Source organism: Bufo gargarizans, chromosome 3, assembly GCF_014858855.1.
Source record: "Bufo gargarizans isolate SCDJY-AF-19 chromosome 3, ASM1485885v1, whole genome shotgun sequence".
NCBI lineage: Eukaryota > Metazoa > Chordata > Amphibia > Anura > Bufonidae > Bufo > Bufo gargarizans.
In genome coordinates, this window is record NC_058082.1 from 188324983 (window position 1) to 188348403 (window position 23421).

Here is a 23421-nt window from a genome sequence, read left to right on the forward strand (position 1 = left end):
CATTAGTAGTCTTTGAAACAAGAAAAACAAGGTGCAATACAATTTTAACACCGCTAAATGGTGCTATAACCACATTCATCATTACAGGAATACCAAATCTTGACTGACTTGAAATAGAATCATTCTCTAACGCTGCTGGGCAGAACAACACCCACAAACTTAAATGTATTTTATTGAGGATTTTTGTGTTGTATGTTAATATTGATGACCTATCGTCAGGATAGGTGAACAATATCTGATCGGCGGGGGGTCCAACTACCGGCACCCCCGCCAATTAGGTGTTTGACGAGAATTTGGTGCTCCATGTGAGCACCACTTTCTCTTCATTACTCTGCACTTAATCTTGGAAGTGCAGTGTAATACAAGTACCAGCTCCATTCAAGTAAATTGAGCGAATATCTGTAATCGCACTAAACCACCGCTCCACAGTTGACTATGCATAGTGTGAAGACCAGGAAGCGGTGCACGGCAGGGGTGCTGGGTGTTGGACCCCCGCCTGATATTGATGACCTATCCTGACGATAGATCATCAGTATTAATGGCTGGACAACTCCTTTAATTTTCTACCACACATAGCGGTATGCATTTAGGTAAAAAAGTTGAACTTTGGTCCCATCTGACCAGAGCACCTTCTTCCACATGTTTTCTATGTCACCTACATGGCTTGTGGTAAACTGCAAACAGGACTTATTATGTCTTGCTTTCAAAAATTGCTTTCTTCATTCCACTCCTCCTATAAGAGCCTTATTTGCAGAGTAATCAACTAATATTTGTTCTGTGGACAGATTCTCCCACATGAGCTGTGGATCTCTGCAGCTCCTCCACAGTAACCATGGGTCTCTTGCCTTTTTCTCTAATTAGTGCTCTCCTTGGTGGGCTGTCAGTTTAGGTGGACAGCCATGTCTTTGGCAGTTGTGCCATACTCCTTCCATTTTTGGATGATGAATTGAACTTTAATATGGCGCTGAGAAGCGAGTTTAATTAGATCAAAGCATAGCATTGTGGATGTGCGATCCAGTTCTGTTTTTCTTCCCTTGATATATAGATGAATTGAACAGAACTCCATGAGATGTTCAGCTTGGGATATTTTTTTATAACCCATCCCTGCTTTACACTTCTCCACAACTTTATCCCTGTCCTGTCTGGTGTGTTCCTTGGTTTTCCTCATGCTGTTTGACCAGTAATGTTCTCCAACAAACTTCCGGGGCCTTCACAAAACAGCTGTAGTTATACTGAGAATAAATTACACAGGGGTGGACTCTTATTTACTAATTGGGTGACTTCTCAAGGCAATTGGTCACACTGGATTTTATTTAGGGATATCTGAGTACAGGGGGCTGAATACAAATGCATGCCACACTTTTCAGACTTTTATTTATGAAAATTTTTGAAAACCATGCATCATTTTCTTTTCACTTCACACATTTGCTACTTGTGTTGGTCTATCACTATACAATTCCAATAAAATACATTTACGTTTGTGTAACATGAAAAAATTTGGGGAAAGTTCAAGGGGTATGAAAACTTTTTCAAGAAACTGTATATTAACTTTAGCAAATATTACATATGGAGGGGGAATGTATATTTGTTGTACGACAAATATCTTGTTGGTTCTGGCATACAGAAGTAGCAAATATTGGCACGAGTACCATTTTGTACCAGAATTTGTAACTTTTCCCAGCACCCTTGCCACTTTTACAAAAAGTGTGTCGGAGGGGACAGGCTGCAGGCAGAACTCCCACCGCACAACACATTTACCAGTATGTCGGCTAGATAACTGGTGCACGTCGCACCTGAAATCTGTGCCAGCTCCTTGTTGGTGTAGAGTTCGTCACCCCCATATGTCCATATACAGCGCTTACATTGTCCTGTAGCACACCTATACATGAATTTAATGGTACCTTTGTTATTTTCTTTACACTTGTAGAAGCTGGAAAAACGACATTTAATTAATATGCAAATGAGCACTCGCAAGTGGGTGGCGTTCACTGTGTAGGAGACCTTTTAATTGTTAATCCGCCCCAGCCTGTGCCCGCCCTCCTATTTCCTTGCGTCATCCTTCGGTCCGGCCGAGAGCCTGCGCCTGCATACTGCCTCGCTGGCGCATGCGCACTAGTTGAAGCTATGCTGTGCCCACAATGGGCATCACAGTGCGCATGGCGAGGCAGTGCGCAGACGCGAATGCTCATTTGCATATGAATTAAATGTCGTTTTTCCAGCTTCTGCAAGTATAAAGAAAATTAACAAAGGTACCATAACATTCATGTATAGGTGTACTACAGGACAATGCAAGCGCTGTATATGGACATATGGTGGTGACAGACTCTTTAAAGTAGCACTCTCAAACATTTTTATTCTCTGACCTGTCAGAAAGGTGCATGATGTAAATTGTAGTAAAGGTAATTTTCTTGACAGTGTCTGTATATGTGAGTTATAACCTCGCTTCTGATCCTTAGCTGTGTCATTTGACCAGCACTCTGATCTCCAACTGACACAGGACAGGAAGTTACTTCTCTATTCATTCCTATCGAGGCTCCTATAGGAATACATAGAGAAAATTACTTTCTGTGTTATTTGGAAAGTCAGAGTACCGGCACATGACACAGCTGAGGATCGGAAGGGAGGTTATAACTCGCAAATGCAGTCACTGGTAAGATTGCCTTCACTACAGTTTACATCCTGTACCTTTCTTGCAGGTCAGCAATTACAAAATTTTGTGAGATTGCTTCTTTAACATGTAAGTCGTAAGAAATGGCTCCCCCCATGCCCCTTGACTACACTGAAGATAACCGTTCTGTTTTACACTGTTTTGGCCTTTTTTTTTTTTTTTTTTTGTTAGATGGAGATCCAGATAACTACCAGGCATACTACAGAAGAGCAACAGCGTACCTGGCCATGGGCAAATCTAAAGCCGCAATCCCTGATTTAAGTCGAGTGATTGAGCTGAAACCAGACTTCACATCAGTACGTAATGTCGCCAAAGCTTAACTGCAGGGCAGAAAAAGAACCTGTACCTGAGTATTTTCTTGTCTGTAATCGCTACTTCACAAGGTCTAAACCTTTAATATATGAAGCAGGACTTGGTAGTTTTCAAGTAATAGTGGATGTGACTGAAATGCGATGTGGACACTGCCTGACACAAGTAAATCCGTCGCTGGTAAATTACAGAAAGGACCCTCTAGACAAATGATATACAGTAAAGAGCAGCTCCTGACTTCACATGCTGCTAGCAAACTGCGCGTGAAGCTGTGCCAACATGGAAATTGATGCAGTTCTCAAACTGACTGCAGCTACATGCGGTTTCATTGTTAGGCCAAGGACATGGGGGGTTGAAACCCCAGCAGTGTGTGACTCCTGCCAATTTTAAACTCTGAGTGGATGCTGGAGTTTGCAGGCAATCGGGCCTTTCATTGCAAGCAAAATGCTGGGTCACTTTCTTTAACTGACCTAGCCGTTTTGCCAAAATCTTGTACTGAACAGCTCAAACACATGTTGAACAAGTCCCCATATTCATGAGCTCCTGGCTCTCTCCGCCCACCTGCTGCTGACTCGTATGGAACAAAACTGTCAATCAGAGGCAGGGGGCGGGGAGAGCTGTGAGCTCATGGATATCAGGACTCATTGGCATGTGCTGGAGCTGTTAGACACTAGCAGCATAAAACTGCTGACGGATTCCCTTTAAAATGTGCTCTACTTGGGAAACTGCAATGGCCACCAGCCCTGTTAGCCTTAATGTCTAGGTCCATAATGACCCAGTAGTATGGCTACTGTACATTAGACTGTAAGGACCTTTTACACTGTTCATTTCTGGGTACAGTTATAGTACAAGTAGTTCTCCTCAGGGCTCCAGATGGCGACCAAAATGTCTCGCCAATGCGACTTAGAATTGCAAAATGGCGACAAGACTTTTGTCGCCATTTGCGCCTAGACCCTCCGCTGCTGTGCCGCTTTAAGAATAACGGGATTTCATACAGCAGACAGACGGCAATCCAATAACAGAGCTCTATTATTAGTGAGGAGGCTGCTGATTGGTCATAGTATGATTAATGGGCTGCCCTTCCATTGGCTGCTCCTCTCACACCACCCCCATTCTCCCACGCTGAACACAGTACAGATCAAACGTTTAATCCGAGTAAATGTATCATTTTAAAGGAAAAAATCGTTGATTCAAATTTTCACGGTGTCAACAAATCCCCAAAAAGTTGGGACAAGTAGCAAGAAGAGGCTAGAAAAAGTAAATTTGAGCATAACAAAGAGCTGGAAGACCAATTAACACTAATTAGGTCAATTGGCAACATGATTGGGTATAAAAAGAGCTTCTCAAAGTGGCAGTGTCTCTCAGAAGCCAAGATGGGTAGAGGATCACCAATTCCCACAATGTTGCGCAGAAAGATAGTGGAGCAATATCAGAAAGGTGTTACCCAGCGAAAAATTGCAAAGACTTTGCATCTATCATCATCAACTGTGCATAACATCATCCGAAGATTCAGAGAATCTGGAACAATCTCTGTGCGTAAGGGTCAAGGCCGTAAAACGATACTGGATGCCCGTGATCTCCGGGCCCTTAAACGGCACTGCACCACAAACAGGAATGCTACTGTAAAGGAAATCACAGAATGGGCTCAGGAATACTTCCAGAAACCATTGTCCGTGAACACAATCCACCGTGCCATCCGCCGTTGCCAGCTGAAACTCTACAGTGCAAAGAAGAAGCCATTTCAAAGCAAGATCCACAAGCTCAGGCGTTTTCACTGGGCCAGGGATCATTTGAAATGGAGTGTGGCAAAATGGAAGACTGTTCTGTGGTCAGACGAGTCACGATTCGAAGTTCTTTTTGGAAATCTGGGACGCCATGTCATCCGGACCAAAGAGGACAAGGACAACCCAAGTTGTTATCAACGCTCAGTTCAGAAGCCTGCATCTCTGATGGTATGGGGTTGCATGAGTGTGTGTGGCATGGGCAGCTTGCATGTCTGGGAAGGCACCATCAATGCAGAAAAATATATTCAGGTTCTAGAACAACATATGCTCCCATCCAGTCGTCATCTCTTTCAGGGAAGACCCTGCATTTTTCAACAAGATAATGCCAGACCACATTCTGTATCAATCACAACATCATGGCTGCGTAGGAGAAGTATCCGGGTACTGAAATGGCCAGTCTGCGGTCCAGATCTTTCACCTATAGAGAACATTTGGCGCATCATAAAGAGGAAGGTGCAACAAAGAAGGCCCAAGACGATTGAACAGTTAGAGGCCTGTATTAGACAAGAATGGGAGAGCATTCCTATTTCTAAACTTGAGAAACTGGTCTCCTCAGTCCCCAGACGTCTGTTGAGTGTTGTAAGAAGGGGAGATGCCACACAGTGGTGAAAATGGCCTTGTCCCAACTTTTTGGGGATTTGTGGACACCAAGAAATTCTGATTCAACATATTTTTCCCTTAAAATGGTACATTTTCTCAGTTTAAACTTTTGTTCCGTGATTTATGTTCTATTCTGAATAAATATTAGAAGTTGGCACCTCCACATCATTGCATTCAGTATTTATTCACGATTTGTATAGTGTCCCAACTTTTTTGGAATCCGGTTTGTATAAACAATACAAAAAATTACATATCGCATGCCCGAAAAAGTGCGAACTATTAAAATATTAGAAAATATCTCCTATGCGGTGAAAAAAAAAATGTAAACTTGCAATTTGCAATATTTTTTATTTTTTTCTTTTGTTCCTTGTCCCAACAAAAATTAGGAATACACGCGCTGCTTTTCTCTTTTTTTTTTTTTTTTTTTACACGTGGTATTGAGCTTCGCAATATATTTTTATAGTATCGAAATAGTCAAAATTTTGGTATCGTGACAACCCTAGGTAAGACGTGTGTTTTCGCCGCCCCTTTTTTTTTTTTTTTTTTTTATTATACCGTAATTATATGTGTTTTAAATTTTGGCTCCTACATTTTTCAGGTTAGGAGCCAATGGCTCCTTGATATTTTTTATTTTTTTGTCTGGAGCCCTGTCTCCCCCTTCATTCTGTATGCTGGGTTTCATTCTATGCAATCTCGCATGCCATCTCTGGTCCTTTTTAAACTTGGGGTGTATTTGTTATAAACGGAGGTTATCTTACAATACTAAAAATTTTTTTATTTTTTTCCAGGCAAGATTACAGAGAGGACAGTTACTGCTGAAACAAGGGAAATTGGATGAAGCAGAGGAGGACTTTAAAAGAGTGGTGAGTGTATTGCTAAATGCAGATTTCTTCCAAGGACCGCACCAGACGTGTCCACAGGCTGTGTCTGATATTGCCACTCAGCCTTATTCACTTCAGTGGAGCTGGGCCGTCATACCAGACACAACCCCTTAACAGGTTGTTGTGCTGTTTTTGGATGGCAGCCATGTTGTAGTCCTGTACAACCGCTTTAAGCTATGTAAATCTGCAGTACAAGTTAGATTGGGGTGGTATTCGTTTTAAAATTCCATATACCATTTTGAGTATTCACAGATGTCTTCAGAAGCGTTTGTCCTCTTATCATTACTAATAAAATACAGATATGGCAAAGTGGTCAGTCCTATGTCACAACACGGACAAGTACTTGCGCTGCTGCTGGTCCCGGAATAGTGCGGTAGGTTTCACACTGGCAAAGTCAAATCAATGGGTTTTGGAACCGCGCTGCTGGACACTATGTGTTCCGGTCACAGGTGAATGATACAAGGGTGTCCACCCTCTCCTCAATGCCAAGGGATACGATCTTTCCAGATCTCCTCCTCTACAGGGTTTAAGATGATACGGAGAATAGTGAAGCACCCTTGAGAATCTTATCTTTAAAAGGTTTTATTCTACTTACAACAAATCAGTAGACAAAAGGCATAAAATACAAATCGATCGTCACAATCCTGCCCGACCCGGGTTTCGCTGCCTTGCTTCTTCAGGGGCGATGACTGAGCATGCTCACCATTGAGCCCTTTATCTACGATTTGTGGGAGAAATCAGCAACACAAGTATTAACTTTTTGGACCTATGCATCCGGATAGAAAAGGGGCGATTTCTTACCTGCTCCTATTTTAAAGAGACAGATGTGAACTCTTATATCGATATGAAGAGTTGTCACTACGGTCCATGGCTTAAGAACATTCCGAAAGGGCAGTTCAAAAGGATGGCCCGGAACTGTACAGATGTGAATGACTATAGAACACAATGTGGGGTGTTAAAAAACAGATTTGTGGAGAGAGGATATGATGAGACCAATTTAGATGTATGTATACAGAATATAGAGGTGGAAACAAAAAAGAAAAAGGAACATGCAGAAGGAATAGTGGATAAGAAAGATAGGGATTATAGATTTTCATTTGTGACTAAATTCTGCTCCATGTCAGACAACATTAAAAAAAATTGTGAAAAAGAACTGGGGGGTGTTAAAAAACGATCCAACATTAGGTAAAATAATACCTGCGAACCCATCCTTTACCTTTAAAAAAGCGACCAACATTAGAGAAAAACTCGTACATAGTGCGATACCCCCAACAAATTTTAAAAAGAAAAAAGAAGGGAAATTCACCTGGTGTGGTTTCTGTGCAGGTTGTAAAAATCGGAACTCAAAAGAACGTCTAATAAATATTAAACATATAGTATCCAAAAAGAATGGGGCCGAATTTCGCATAAAAAGTAATTGCTCGTGCGAAAATGAAGGCATTATCTACGTACTGGAATGCCCTTGCGGGCTCCAGTACGTAGGACGGACAATTAGGAAGCTGAAAGTTAGGATACAAGAACACCTACGGAACATCAGAAAAGGCCTAATGACCCACAGCGTATCAGCACACTTTAAACTAACACACGGAAAAAACCCTAATGGGTTAAAGTTTGCTGGAGTTGAAATCGTTGGGCCACACTGGCGTGGAGGGGACTCGCTGGCACAAATAAATAAAAAAGAGGTGGAGTGGATTTACCACCTAGGGACCCTCCAGCCCAGTGGACTCAACATAGAGTTTGATCTAAAACCCTGTTTATTGTAAATTGAAGTTATCGGTGGCGTCATCCGACTGTTCCCTACCTGGCCTCCTAAGGACCTTCGAATGACGTCAGGATTCTGGCTGTCCCATTGGTCCATGAAGACTCGTGGTAAGAACATTAGAGGTGGAGGCGGGGTTGAGAACACCTTCATGACGCTACCATAAACGATGACGTCCACCCTGGTGACGCTCCAAGAATGGGCGGAGAGTAAATAAGTGACGCCCCAGACATGATCGAACGTCCCGAAAATTTACGGAATGTTCTGAGAATAGACGGTTATTAATTGCCAAATAATCTAGAAGGGAATAGAGGGAGGAAGATAGGAGTAAAAGCTAGAGTTGGAATACCTGCATGGTATAAGAAAATTTGAAAAATGATCCCTAGAAGGCTGATTATATATGTAATGCGGATATAAGTGGAAACCTGAAGATGTCCAATTTGATAATAGGGAGTAAGAAGTTGCTCTTGTATGTGTGTATATTCTGTTTATATTTTAAAGGCGACTACACTCAATGAATTGTTGATTCTGAAATCATTATATTAAATTGCAAATATACCACACTGATCGGAATCACACCCACTGTTATAATGAGACAGCTGGGCTACTTAAAGGGCTCAATGGTGAGCATGCTCAGTCATCGCCCCTGAAGAAGCAAGGCAGCGAAACCCGGGTCGGGCAGGATTGTGACGATCGATTTGTATTTTATGCCTTTTGTCTACTGATTTGTTGTAAGTAGAATAAAACCTTTTAAAGATAAGATTCTCAAGGGTGCTTCACTATTCTCCGTATCATCTTAAACCCTGTAGAGGAGGAGATCTGGAAAGATCGTATCCCTTGGCATTGAGGAGAGGGTGGACACCCTTGTATCATTCACCTGTGACCGGAACACATAGTGTCCAGCAGCGCGGTTCCAAAACCCATTGATTTCTCTTATCATTACTGAAGATCTTTGAGATAACGGAACGATAAAGCATTTCCTTTATTCTTCCTGTCAGTTCTGCTGCCGTGGAGCGTTGTGGTCAGCCTGTCGTATTTTTATATGGTAGCATGATGACAATAGGCTCCATTCAGTTGCACTGCATACGTAGCAAAGGTATTAGGAGTCCAAGTGCTGTTTGTAAGATATTTTTTTACCTATACTTTACTTTAAACTCCCCCCCCCCCCCCCCCCCCCAAACGCCAACCAAGCCGATGTCGCCATGCATCATGTTAACATCCATGGCAGGGGCTCCATTAGGGGCCTCAGTCACAGATTTAGTCAAAAGTATCAGAGAAAATAGTTCTGCTTGTAGGACCATTTCGTCCGGTTAAATGCTGAACTCCCTAATGGAAACCCGAAAGGTGTCATTATACAGGGAGTGCAGAATTATTAGGCAAGTTGTATTTTTTAAGATTAATTTTATTATTGAACAACAACCATGTTCTCAATGAACCCAAAAAACTCATTAATATCAAAGCTGAATATTTTTGGAAGTAGTTTTTAGTTTGTTTTTAGTTTTAGCTATTTTAGGGGGATATCTGTGTGTGCAGGTGACTATTACTGTGCACAATTATTAGGCAACTTAACAAAAAACAAATATATACCCATTTCAATTATTTATTTTTACCAGTGAAACCAATATAACATCTCAACATTCACAAATATACATTTCTGACATTCAAAAACAAAACAAAAACAAATCAGTGACCAATATAGCCACCTTTCTTCGCAAGGACACTCAAAAGCCTGCCATCCATGGATTCTGTCAGTGTTTTGATCTGTTCACCATCAACATTGCGTGCAGCAGCAACCACAGCCTCCCAGACACTGTTCAGAGAGGTGTACTGTTTTCCCTCCTTGTAAATCTCACATTTGATGATGGACCACAGGTTCTCAATGGGGTTCAGATCAGGTGAACAAGGAGGCCATGTCATTAGATTTTCTTCTTTTATACCCTTTCTTGCTAGCCACGCTGTGGAGTACTTGGACGTGTGTGATGGAGCATTGTCCTGCATGAAAATCATGTTTTTCTTGAAGGATGCAGACTTCTTCCTGTATCACTGCTTGAAGAAGGTGTCTTCCAGAAACTGGCAGTAGGACTGGGAGTTGAGCTTGACTCCATCCTCAACCCGAAAAGGCCCCACAAGCTCATCTTTGATGATACCAGCCCAAACCAGTACTCCACCTCCACCTTGCTGGCGTCTGAGTCGGACTTGAGCTCTCTGCCCTTTACCAATCCAGCCACGGGCCCATCCATCTGGCCCATCTAGACTCACTCTCATTTCATCAGTCCATAAAACCTTAGAAAAATCAGTCTTGAGATATTTCTTGGCCCAGTCTTGACGTTTCAGCTTGTGTGTCTTGTTCAGTGGTGGTCGTCTTTCAGCCTTTCTTACCTTGGCCATGTCTCTGAGTATTGCACACCTTGTGCTTTTGGGCACTCCAGTGATGTTGCAGCTCTGAAATATGGCCAAACTGGTGGCAAGTGGCATCTTGGCAGCTGCACGCTTGACTTTTCTCAGTTCATGGGCGGTTATTTTGCGCCTTGGTTTTTCCACACGCTTCTTGCGACCCTGTTGACTATTTTGAATGAAACGCTTGATTGTTCGATGATCACGCTTCAGAAGCTTTGCAATTTTAAGAGTGCTGCATCCCTCTGCAAGATATCTCACTATTTTTGACTTTTCTGAGCCTGTCAAGTCCTTCTTTTGACCCATTTTGCCAAAGGAAAGGAAGTTGCCTAATAATTATGCACACCTGATATAGGGTGGTGATGTCATTAGACCACACCCCTTCTCATTACAGAGATGCACATCACCTAATATGCTTAATTGGTAGTAGGCTTTCGAGCCTATACAGTTTGGAGTAAGACAACATGCATAAAGAGGATGATGTGGTCAAAATACTCATTTGCCTAATAATTCTGCACTCCCTGTAGTCAATAGGGTGTTTCTGCTGCTGTTGGTGTGAGTTATATGCTGGATCTGGCAATTCTGTTATTTTCATTCCTCTGCTCTTATAATAGGGCAGAGCAACAGAAATGATCAGCGCTGATGGGGGCTCAGCCTTAGTTTCCCTTTGTCAGTTTCTATTTCACCATTTGTTCAATTCTTTTTGTCCAATAAATATTTTTAAGAGTCACTGTATTCACCCAATTTCATGTAATAGAGACTAATGTAACTAATTTCTAAATCACTTCATAAAAAAAAAATATTCCTGCATCTACTTGGAAAAAAAAGCAGTAGTCATGGCCACTAGGGGGTCTCGCTTCCACCTAATTTGTAGTCCACTGCCTGTTGTCAGACAAGATTCGTCCCTGGTTATGGAGACACAGAAGACAGCTCATAAGAAATGGGGGTGTGTCAGAGCTAAATAATAAAAAAAACTGCTTCTACACGACTTTTGAAGATTAGGCCTTTCTGTAAGTGTGATTTTCCCCTTTTTTATCTGTTCTTTGAGCTGCAGAGATGAAAACAAACATAGTGGGAAGTAAAGGAAAGGACGTCATAGCAGGATACTGCTAAAACACTTCACAGAAGAGATATACACCCTGCTAATGAGTGAACTTCATCTAGCTGTGCAGCAGAAACAGGGAATAATGGGGCTGAAAGAAACATTAGGGAAGCCAGGGGGGGGATAAAAAAAACGTTCCTTCACAGTTATAAATGTGCACAGAAGCATATCCATTATGTAACTCAAAAACTCAGGTATGTTTTTGCGTTACAGCCAATATGGCTGCTATCACAATTCTGGCTTAAATCTGCCAAATTAATCACATTACCAAAGGAATCTGTACCTATTTTATTATATTCTGTGAAATGGGTGAACCAGGATCTATGTGGTCAGCATCATTATAATGGACTCCTGACTTCATCATGACATGTTTGAACATACATGGGCTTTGTTTGTTTCCTAATAATACAAGGAAGGCAGTGTTCACATTTCGGCTAAAATTTCTGTTTTACTACTGTCGCAGGAGCAGAAAAATTAAATTAATGGAGTGCAGGATCAGCCTTATGACACCAGTGGCTCTCAAGAGAATCCGTTGACTTAGGCCTCATGCACACGACTGTATTTTGTTTCGGTGTCTGTGTGTTGTTTTTTTTTTTTTTTTTTGTGGACCCATTCATTTTAATGGGTCCGCAAAAAATGCGGGCAGCACACTGTTTGCTATCCGTATGTCCGTTCCATGGGCCTGCAAAAAAATAGAACATGTCCTATTTTTGTCCTATGGATCCGCAAAAAATTCAAACGGATGGCATACGGTTGTCATCCATTTTTATTTGCGGTCCGCAAAACACATACGGTCGTGTGCATGTAGCCTTATAATGGGCCTGTCAGGTTTCCATCATGGTGTCTGTCGTTTTGCCAGGAAGTGCAGTTTGTTGGCATTTCGGTTTGAGGCTCCTAATGGAACCTCTGATGGAAACGTGAATACGGTCTGAGTAGTCTGGACAATTATACATCATAGTTATAAATACCAGGAACGTCATTTTCATTTGACACTATGGGGCTATATCAGTGGTCAGTCTTGATTTAGTGTGAGTTGCACCAAAATTATTAATAGGTGCTCAGGTCCTTGCGTCACAATCTGGTGTAGATTTCTGGAATTGTTGTCAGATGTACCCTTGTGGTGAAATTTATGCCATAAAACTGATGTAGAAGCTTGATAAATCTCCTCTAAAGTGTTCCCAGCCTTTCCATCCCTGTAGTCATGTCAACATTTTCTGTAAAACATTATCAAGTAATCAGTTAGATTAAAAAGAGCAGTGTTTGTGCCGGCCACAGCAGACATCACTTCCAGAGAGAGAGAGAGATCACCAAAGTCCTCAAAACAAGTAATTACCACCGGGAAAATTCAATATCTTAACTTTCAAATACTCCATTAAACATGTCCCTGTGAGTCGTAGGCCAAGCGTGTTGTAGAACATCTAGGTCACACAGCCCTTCTCTTCAGACCGGCAGAATGTCAGAAGATCAAAAGTGACACTGGGAGAGGAGGAGGAAAATCACTCGACAATTACATGGAATGAGAGCTGGCAGCTCGAAAATGTCTTCTTGCATCAACCACTCTTCAGCTTTGTCTTAGTACTTGTTTTGTAGAGATTGTCTAAAGAAGACACTGGCTGCTGTTAGCACGTCATTGAGGGGGCTGTTAACTGATTATTGGGGTCTGCCAAATGCAACCCATGCAAGCAAATGAGTTTGAACAACATGGGCACTTTTCTTTATTCTTGACAGGTCATTGACTCGAGATTTCCCATAGGCTGCTTTCTTTTGCTTTAGCTTCTTTTTCTTAGTCATGCTGCAACCAGTGGGGAATAGGAGACTCACTTCAGACAAATGCCACTGAAATAAGTATAATTATATAATAAGTGTATCATTAAGGAGCGTTCCCCTGAGGACGCCAGTGTAACTGGTGAAACATGTCGGTGGGCAGAGTTGAGGGATTTTAGGTACAGAGGTGAAGCATTCTCGGGACTATAAGATTAGCCTGTCTGCCCCATAGGCTGATTTTAATTAGTCTCAGCATAAAGCTGTGGCCTGCTCTCACTACATTCATTGGAAGCCGTCTGGCACAAGGAAAGGTATAGAGTAGGCTCGGCATGCATGTTGGTACCTGCATCCCTTGTAACTAATGGAGGCCATTATGGCACCAAAAATGGTAAAAAGCAGAGTGGATCCAGCATGCATGTGGATCCAACACTCCCTGAACTTTATGGCGGCCATTTTGGCGCATAACAGGTAGTATTTAGTTTTAGGACCCGTCTTACAGAGATCGCCTTGACGTTCGGCAGACGGGCTCAGATGGTTTTGTACAAAATGCATTGGCCAAGTATCTCCCTTTATAAATGAGCGTAGCATTAGCACTATAATTTTTGGCATTATTGTACTTTATCTGATTTGCAGGGTGCTGCTGCATTGTCTTTTTTTCCCTAGGTCTTTGCCATGGCGGCGTGCACCTGCGCACTGGGAGGTGCTGACTAACCCCCTTTTTTTGCGGACTATAAGAGAAGACTATATTCTAATAGTAGGAAGGGATAGAGACATAGAGGAGCCTGCCATAGCCCATTGGTACAATAGGAGCGCTGTGAAGGAAACAGCGCCACACATCTGAATATTGAGGAAAAGGAATGCAGCACAACTGATAGTTTTAAATTTATTTATTTGGTCTTAAAAAGACATTTTGTACATAATGTAATAAAAGTTACGTCTTGGGCTACTTTCACACTAGCGGTTTCAATTTCGCTATTGAGATCCGTCATAGGATCTCAACGGCGGAAGAAAACGCTTCAGTTTTGTCCCCATTCATTGGGACAAAACTGAACTGAACAAAACGGAATGCACTAAAATGCATTCCATTCTGTTTGGCTGCGTCCCCATCATGGGCAGAATAACACTGCAAGCAGCGTTTTTCTGTCCTCGATGGGGACGGATCCGTTTTCTCTGACGCAATAGAAAATGGATCCGTCCAATTGACTTTCAATGGTGTTCATGACAGATCCGTTATGGCTATAGAAGACATAATACAACCGGATCCGTTCATGACTGATGCATGCGGTTGTAATCTGACGGATCCGCAAAAAAAAACGCTAGTGTGAAAGTAGCCTTAGCAATAACAATAAGAGACATGTGAAAATAAGGCAATTAGTCCAAAAAACTATTTGTAAGTAATGGTATAAAGTACCTGCACGTATGTCCTGGCTCTAATTTTGTAGTAGTAAATGTGGAGGCCCGAAAAGGGTTAAAAACATTGCCCAACATTTACTGATGCAAATGTATGCCAAAATCCGGGTGCATTCACAACAGAATGTGGTACAATGTGTACATCTAGGTTTGGGAAATGCCGGTTTTCTGAAGTGCCGCTTAAAAGGAGGTGTGGCATTGTGCCGCCCGTAGCATTTACAGAAGGTGGTGGAAGTTATAGGTGAAGTCTACGCCAGCCTGGAACTGGCGTAGACTTCAGTATCTGGTGCACGGTAGGGCAGAGATGCACCTGTATCTGCCTCTTAATAAATTGGGTGCATCTCCCCAGGGCAGGGAGGTGAAGGCTGGCGTGTGGATGTGCCAGTCTTGATATATCTCCCCCAGTCTGTTTACAATGGATGCATTTAGAGACCACTTTTCTCAAAGCAAAGTCTGCTATCCCTTTGTGACGGCCCTTTTTATTATATAGAAATGAACCACAAAACATGGATTACGTGCTGTATCATATCTCCATATCATAACATGTTGGGTTGTTGAATTACATCAGTAGGGAATGAGCGAGATCCTCAGCCACCAGTTCTCGCTCTGTACCATTTTTCCAGATGCTTGGTTGTTGCCCACTGATTATAGCAATCCCAGTCTGGTGGGCACATATTCTTGCATGGGTAAAAAGATGCCTAGTTCTCTCAGCATGGTGTAATTCCCAAAAATTTCTGCAGATGGCGCCAGAACACAAGTTGCTCGGGCTAGTATTCTGCGGATTGCTGCAGTGCGTGCCATTGTGATGAGCTGTGGTCTGATAGATATCTTCATGCTGGTGACCTATAGTGATAACAGGTCTCTATAAGCTGTGCTATGCTCCCAAATCCAATTATACAGGCCGTTAACATTTATATTTATGAGAGGGTGTTGAACACCATATTATGTAGGTATTGTTGGATTTCTTTTATTACTGGCTTTATTCCTGCAGAACTGTGAAACCAATATATTTTGGAAATATTCGTCATGAATAAATTATGACATTTTAATGGAAAAAGTTGTGCTGCCCGTGTTTTACCAGTTGGCAGGGATACTTATTTACCTGCATGTTGATTTGTATGGACAAGATCCTGATGATTTTTTATTTTTTTGGCACCATCTACACAATTTCTTTTATTTTTTCATTTTCAATATGAAATATTTTGAGTATTCTGTTTCAGGTTGGCTCTGAGTGACGCTGGCATACTGGGCTCCTCTTTACCCAGCTCTCACCTCTAAGCGGCTTGTGCCCTCGTGCTTCGGAGTTCAGCACAGGGTACAGTCTGTGATATCCAGTGGACAATCTCTCCTAATGTTACTGTGCTCCTGAAAGAATCTGTTATAAAGTGTGTTGAATATATTGTGTTCAGTACAAACCTGCTGCTAAAATGGCTACTAGAGTTAGCACGGGTTTAAAGTTGGATTAGGGTTTGAAATATATGAAGTTGTTTTACGGGTTATCCCACAGAAAGTAGTATTGTACATTGAGAGCATTTTCAATGAAGTTTGACTGCTATAAAGCAATAAAAATTGTATTTCTTTACACTTTCCAGTCTCCTCTCTGGTAGCGCCCCTGTTTTATATCATTCTGGTCCACCTTCTCCTCCAATGCTGGACCAGACACCTTTAGTTCATAGGTAGTTCTATCTGTCTCTAGACAATGGAGAAGGAAACTGGGGGAGGGGCATTACATGATGTCTCTGGGGCTAAATGTGAGGGGACTGGCTTCTATACAGGTGAGGAAAGGGTTAAAGGGGTTATCCAGTAATGGATAGTGAAGACCTCAGGATAGGTAATCGTTAACAGATCAGCAAGGATCTGGTACCCCTGCCAATCAGCTGTTACAGGGAGCTCTGGTGAACGCAGCTGGTGCCCGGCATCTCTCCCAGCATAGCAGCTGTGCTCGGTATTGCAGCTCAGCCCCATTCACTTTTATGTGAAGTGGGTCATGTGACCGATGTAAGTTGATGTCACACGGCCGAGGAACAGCTGATCGGTGGGATCCTGGGTGTCAGACCCCCAACCGATCTGATATTGATGACCTCAGGATAGGTCATCAATATTAATAATAACCCCTTTAAGATGAGCTAATTGCAGTGCACCCTGGGAAATGCAGTCGTTCGATGTATGTCTTCCCACAAAAAAGCATGCAAGTCCTCCAGATATGTGACTAAAAAACAGTTAAGAATTGTGGGATAACCTCTTCCTAACATCTGTTGTACAAGTCTTTACATACTGCACCTGCTCATGAGCGGAGCGATCAACATAGCTGCTGGGGCTAAAGTCTGCCAATGGTGATTGCAGACCACCATCTCTTCAGGTGCCACGGTGAACTGTGACCAAAAGCATCTGAGAGTGGAAAACCTAGGAGCGGTGTGCTCTCGAGGCTGGAACGCCTTCCCCTCACTGAGATCAGGGAAGGCGTTCTGTAGTAGTAATAGGCCTGAGCCTGTACAAGGTGCGGCAGCTGAATTACTGAATAGAAATGGCAAGTTTTTCAATACGGTGAATAGTGTAACGGAAGAATAAAATAAAAATGGCCTGTTCACTTTTATTTATTTTCTTCTTGCTCCACATGCCCAAAATAAATTGAATAAAAAAACTGATCAAAAAGTCTTGCACACTATAATGAGTGTATCAGGAAAAATTCTGCCCAAAAAAAAAAAAAACTCACACGGCTCTGTAGATGTAGTTATGAAACGGTTATGGGGTCAGAATATGGTGATGAAAAGAAATTATTAAAACACAAGAAAAACGATAACATTGGTTTTGTTATCGTACTGAAGGGAACGGCAGTTTTACTGCATAGGGAACACTAAAAAGAAAACCCATAAAACTGTGGTGGCACTGTGTACAACTTATCCTGCAAAAAACAAGTGTGTGTGTGTGTGTATGTATGTATTATATATAATATATATATATATATATATAATTAATATAGCAATCGCTTCGAGAAAGACAACTGTGTAGCGGCTGTGCCAGTGCTCTACAGCTTAACGCCCATTCCTTTGGGGGTAGGTCATCAATATCGGTTATTTTAGTGGTGTTAGCTGTGCATTCAGGTGACACATCACAACTGAAAAATTAGCTATGGCAAGCTACCTGTCCCTTGACTCTTGGACTACTCCTGTACCCTAGGATGTAGGTGGACCCCATATAGGGAGGGAGTAAAAAGCCCACAATGGCTCTGCTCCCGTTAATTGGTTGCTGACCATTTAGAGGACCACCATAATTATGAGTTGGATAGTTATATGAACATTTTTTCTTTTTTTTTCTTAACTAAATCTAAATTTTTATTATTGACAGAAAAGCTTCCAATATGTTAGTGACACTGGGTATATATGTTTTTTTTATTTTATATTTTTCTTTATTAGATTTTTATTTCACCACATCATTTATATTTTTTTTTTCTTAAAGCTGAAGTCTAACCCCAGTGATCAAGAGGAGAAAGAAGCTACGTCACAACTGGCAAAGTCAGATGAAATTCAACGCACGCGTTCACAAGGAATTGCAGCCTACAACCAAAAAGATTACACAACTGCAGAAAGCTTGCTCAACATTGTCTTGGAGGTAAGTGGCCATCGATTGCTGACTCTCAATTGCTGGAGATTTGTACTTTATTTTGTTCTGTAGTTATGTTAAAGGGGTTTTCCAGGAGTAATGCACTGCTGACTTGTCCTCAGGATAGATCATCAATATCTGATTTAGTGAGGTTCTGACACCGAGAACTGCCACCGATCAGCTGTTTTAAGGAGGCTTCAGCGTTTCGGTCACGGCTGCCGCCTCTTTACAACATACCAAGTACAGCCCTGTTCATTATATTGCGGTTGGGCTTGGCATTACAACCTAGCCCCATTTACTTGCCTAGGCCATGTTACCAATGGAAGTGGCCTCACTGGCCTAGGAAGAGGCCATAGCACTCAACAGACGGCGGAGGCCTGTTTTACACAGAGGATCGGCAGGGGTGCTGGGAGTCGGACCTCCATCTTAGGATAGGTCTTACTTGCGAAACGCCTTTTAATAGCTATAAGCAGTTAGTCTCCTCTCCTGTATCAAATATTGCACGATCATGACAGCCGACTCACGAATGAATGGAGCTGAGGTCCGTAACTGAAGTATTGTTTATTCTGCACAGTGTTGTAGTCACAGCCTGGTAATAAAACGTGGAAATGTGAGCAACATTCAGTGCATTCTAGTTAGCTAATAGACCTTAAGTGTTTTATGCGCTGAAATGGAGGAACTCTTTAAAATTGTTGTTTTTATGCCTCAATGTTTTCTCAAGGTCCTTTCTCGATTGTGTCTCCTATTGATTCTCAGAAATTACTATAACTGCTTGCAGGTTAATAAGAGTCTGGAGTCGTCTTTTTCATTGATCCTTGTTCTAGATGTTGGTTCATACATTACCAGCACTGTGCATAGGTGAATAATCTCTATTTTATTTTATTTTATTTTAGACTTGTGTATGGGATGCAGAAATTCGAGAGCTGCGGGCAGAATGCTACATCAATCAAGGAGAGCCCAGGAAAGCCATCAGTGACCTGAAAGCTGCCTCCAAACTAAAGAGTGATAATACAGTAGCCTTCTACAAAAGTCAGCCGCATATATTATAATTTGGGGGGACCATGAGATGTCGCTCAGGTGTGTTTCTCCTCTGTTTACATAGAGATCAGTCTGCTTTATTGCTGCTTTTTTGAAAATGATTTTCTTTGCCGCTGTGATGTTAAAGACTGAAGAACCTGCTTAATTCTTAGTGCCTATGGAAATCTTTTGGTATTTTTCAGTGCAGCTTATTTAGATTAGACCGTCTTATTGCTATGAGTTTGTGTTCTGTAATATACTGGTACATTAATGGAAATTTATCTTTAATTTTGCAGTGAAATCCGGGAGTGTTTAAAACTCGATCCTGATCACAAAGATTGCTTTTCACATTATAAACAAGTGAAGAAGCTGAAACAAACAGATCCACGTTGCTGAGGAGCTTATACAGGAAGGAAGGTAAAGCTTCTTGACCGGGGAGAAAACTCCTGTCATGTTACCATAAGGCTGAGTTCACACGAGCGTGTCCGGATAAGGTCCGGATGCATTGCGGCAAACCCGCGCGAGTAGGTACCCAATCGCAGTCAGTTTTGACTGCGATTGCAGTCCGTTGTTCAGTTTTTATCGCGCAATGCGTTTTGCACACGCGTGATAAACTGACTCTGGTACCCAGACCGGAACTTCTTCACTGAAGATTAGGTTTGGGTTCGGTATTGGTGTAGATGTTGTTATTTTCCCTTATAACATGGTTATAAGGGAAAATAATAGCATTCTTTAATACTGAATGCTTAGTAGGTGGTCAATTGAGGGTTAAATAAAAAATGAACTCTCCTTCTCATCTTGATCGCGTAGCTGCCGGTCTCCTTTTACTTCTTAATCACGAGCTGCCGCTAAAGGACCTGTGGTGACGTCAGATCACATGGTCAAATCACATGATCCATCACCGTGGTGATAAACGCACAATATAGAGCATGCTGCGATTTTCACGCAACGCATAAGTGATGCGTGAAAATCACAGCTCATGTGCACAGCCCCATAGAAATGAATGGGTCCAGATGTAGTGCGGGCGCAATGCGTTCACCTCCCGCATTGCACCCGCGCGGAAATCTCGCCCATGTGAACTCAGCCTAAGGGTATGGTCAGATGCTGCAAGTTAGTTTCAGATCATTCTCCGTTTACAAAAAAAAACCTGTTCACACATAGTGGAAGAAATCCTGATTTCTAATGCATGGTGTAAATTTGAAGCCACTCTCACATGCTGTGAATTCGGGCCACAGAATTTACCCTTTACAATGCAAATGGTGACATCTGCCACAAAATCTGCATGTCACACAATGATGCCGATGTGTTGGATCATACTTGAATTTGCTAAGTGGAGATTAAACCAGTTAGAAACCTCCAGCCTTTTAATCAGTGAAGCAATTATAATACGGATTGTGGTTGTCCCAAGATTTACACCTACCACCCATCTTCAGGATAAGTAATAGGCGTCTGGTGGTGGTCCGGGCCACAGAGTTCCCCACTCATTATTGCAGTTGTAGAAACCTTCAGAAAATTAGTTTTGCAGTGATTATATACATGTTGAATTATTAGATATTCACTTGTGATGTTAACAATTTAGGAATTTCCTTGCAGGTATGAAGATGCCATCAGTAAATATGGAGGCGTTTTAAAAACAGAGCCAAATGTCCCTAGTTATGCTGCACTGGTCCAGGAACGTTTGTGTCACTGTTACACAAAGGTAAGTAACCTGTGTGGTCTGAGGAGCTGTTTAATATACAGCCAGGTTCCCGTTACTATGGCCAGCATTGGAGGTAACTCCGATCACAGCCATGTAGGCCCTTAGATACCATGGCCCATAGCGACTGTGGCTTCAAAGTGGTTAGACAGAGGAAGACACCCCCTGTCGCCTCATTGGACCCCTCGTGAAGTGATGACAGGGTGCTGATGGGTTGGGTTGTCATTGTAGTCAGTGGGGGCCATACATGGGCCTCTAGGTCTGCCGTATCTATTAGATTGTACCGGAGATGGGGCCTTACATTATGAAGTATTGATGTGTATTATACAAGCGTTTGGGTAATGGAGAATAAAAGGAGTATTTTTCCATCACAAATAATGATTCACTGACTGTAAAGGATGGTAAAAATAAGTCTTTAATTCTATAATTATTAAAATAAAGATCTCACCCTCTAACAAGTATCCCAATGTACAGTCACATTATGTGTTGGGAGGATTGGGAGCCGACTGTTAATGATCTGTTCTCAGCCCTGAATACTTTAAGATACACTGGATTCAAAGTCGGTATCCTCCAGCACCCTGTAACGTTGCGTAGTGTCTGGATGCCATATATCATCTCACAGTCCTGAATGCATGGGGGCGATTGACAAGAAATATACCCATTTCTAATATATAATATCCTAGGCCAGTGGTGGCGAACCTATGGCATGGGTGCCAGAGGCGGCACTCAGAGCCCTCTCTGTGGGCACCCGCACCCTGAAAAAGTCTATGGGTACCAATATGCTTTAGACTTTTCCTGCCATTTATCAGCACAGGGCGCACTATGGACGGCCAATGGTAGCGCATTGAGTGCAGGCAGCGATAGCGATTATAGCTAAATACTAAGTACATGGAAGATATACTATATCGGACTGTAGTGGTCAGGGTAAATTGCCTGTTTGGCACTTTGCGATAAATAAGTGGGTTGTAAGGTTGCAGTTTGGGCACTCAGTCTGTAAAAGGTTTGCCATCGCTGTCCTAGGCCATACTAGTGCCGGAGATGCTACATGTTCAGCTCGATACCACTCATCCTGACATAGAGTTAGATTGGTGAATCTCCTAGCTCCTGGCAAAGGAGGATAGGATACTACATCTTAGAAGCGGAGATATATTAGTGAAAATTAATAAATTAGAAATGATTTAAAAATAAAATGCCCCAAAACCTTCCCACCCACCCAATTATAAATGATTTATTATGTCAAGAAAAAAAAAAGGCAGACAATTGGTATTGGGCCCTCCGTAATGACTTGCACTATAAGGTTATGTTATTTAAAGGGGTTTTGACAATTTTTAAAGTTATTCTCTATCCACAAAATAGGAGATAATTGATCACTGGGTGTCCGAATGCTGGGACACCTACTGATCTGGAGGATGGAGGTCTTAAGTCCCTGTCCTGATGGAGTTCCGTCATGGGCTCTCACAAGCGGTCCAAAACGGATCAGTTTTGCCAAAAATGCATTCTGAATGGATAAGGATCCGCTCAGAATGCATCAGTTTGCCTCTGTTCAGTCACCATTCCGCTCTGGAGGCGGACACCAAAACGCTGCCTGCAGAGTTTTTCTGTCCTTCCTGACACAATAGAAAACTGATCCGTCCCCCATTGACTTTCAAAGGTGTTCATGACGGATCCGTCATGGCTATAGAAGACATAATACAACCGATATAATTAATTTTTGTACTTTATTTGGTTTGCAGAGTGCTGTTGCATTGTATGTTTTGTTCCATGACTGATGCATGCGGTTGTATTATGGCAACTGAAGCGTTTTTGCAGATCTGCAAAAAAAAACGAATGTGAAAGTAGCCTTAGTTAATATAACTGTGTCTAAAATATAGGTCTGGTACTGAGTTGAGGTTTATCTCTTGCCCTCTTCTAATTGATGCAAGATTGCGTCATGCTGTAATCTGCCCTAACACCGGCATAACTGAGCACTCGCCATGAAAGTGGCAACCCCAACTGTTCCTCATACTGTACCTAGACCCTGATATTACAATACCTTGGTGTTATAGAACCTATTCTCCTATGCGTTTTGTCATATTCGGATCATCAGGGGGTAAACGGTAGCGTGGTTCATTCGACAGGTAGTACAGAAAGGCATGTTCTGACTTCTCATCAAGGTCTGATTTCAGGATATGAAGTCAGAGTAGGGACTTGCGCAGATCTGGATGCCTATATGAGTTGGGGGTGATTGATTTATATGTCAGAGAAGCGTCGCTGACCTGCTTCAAATGGAAATCTATGTAACAAGTAAGCGTTGTCATTAATGAGGCTACAAGTGATTACCGGCATCAAGTGGCGATCTGTGGATAAGGTTCCAAGTAATTACTTCTGCTTCAGATGGCGATCCTTACAGAGATGTTCTTCCTGTTGTTGGATCCTGATAGATTCAGGCTCAACCTCG

The 23421-nt window shown here is 42.1% G+C and overlaps 1 protein-coding gene across 1 annotated transcript in view; it reads left to right on the plus strand.

The window, feature by feature from the left end:
* LOC122931472 (dnaJ homolog subfamily C member 3-like) overlaps positions 1-19320 on the plus strand; it is a 35437-nt gene extending 16117 nt beyond the window's left edge. The window contains exons 3-6 of the mRNA XM_044285537.1: positions 2840-2964; positions 6150-6224; positions 18128-18280; positions 19165-19320. Of these exons, the coding sequence (XP_044141472.1) occupies positions 2840-2964; positions 6150-6224; positions 18128-18280; positions 19165-19320 (509 nt within the window). The remainder of the gene's footprint in view (positions 1-2839; positions 2965-6149; positions 6225-18127; positions 18281-19164) is intronic.
* Positions 19321-23421: the final 4101 nt, after the last annotated feature.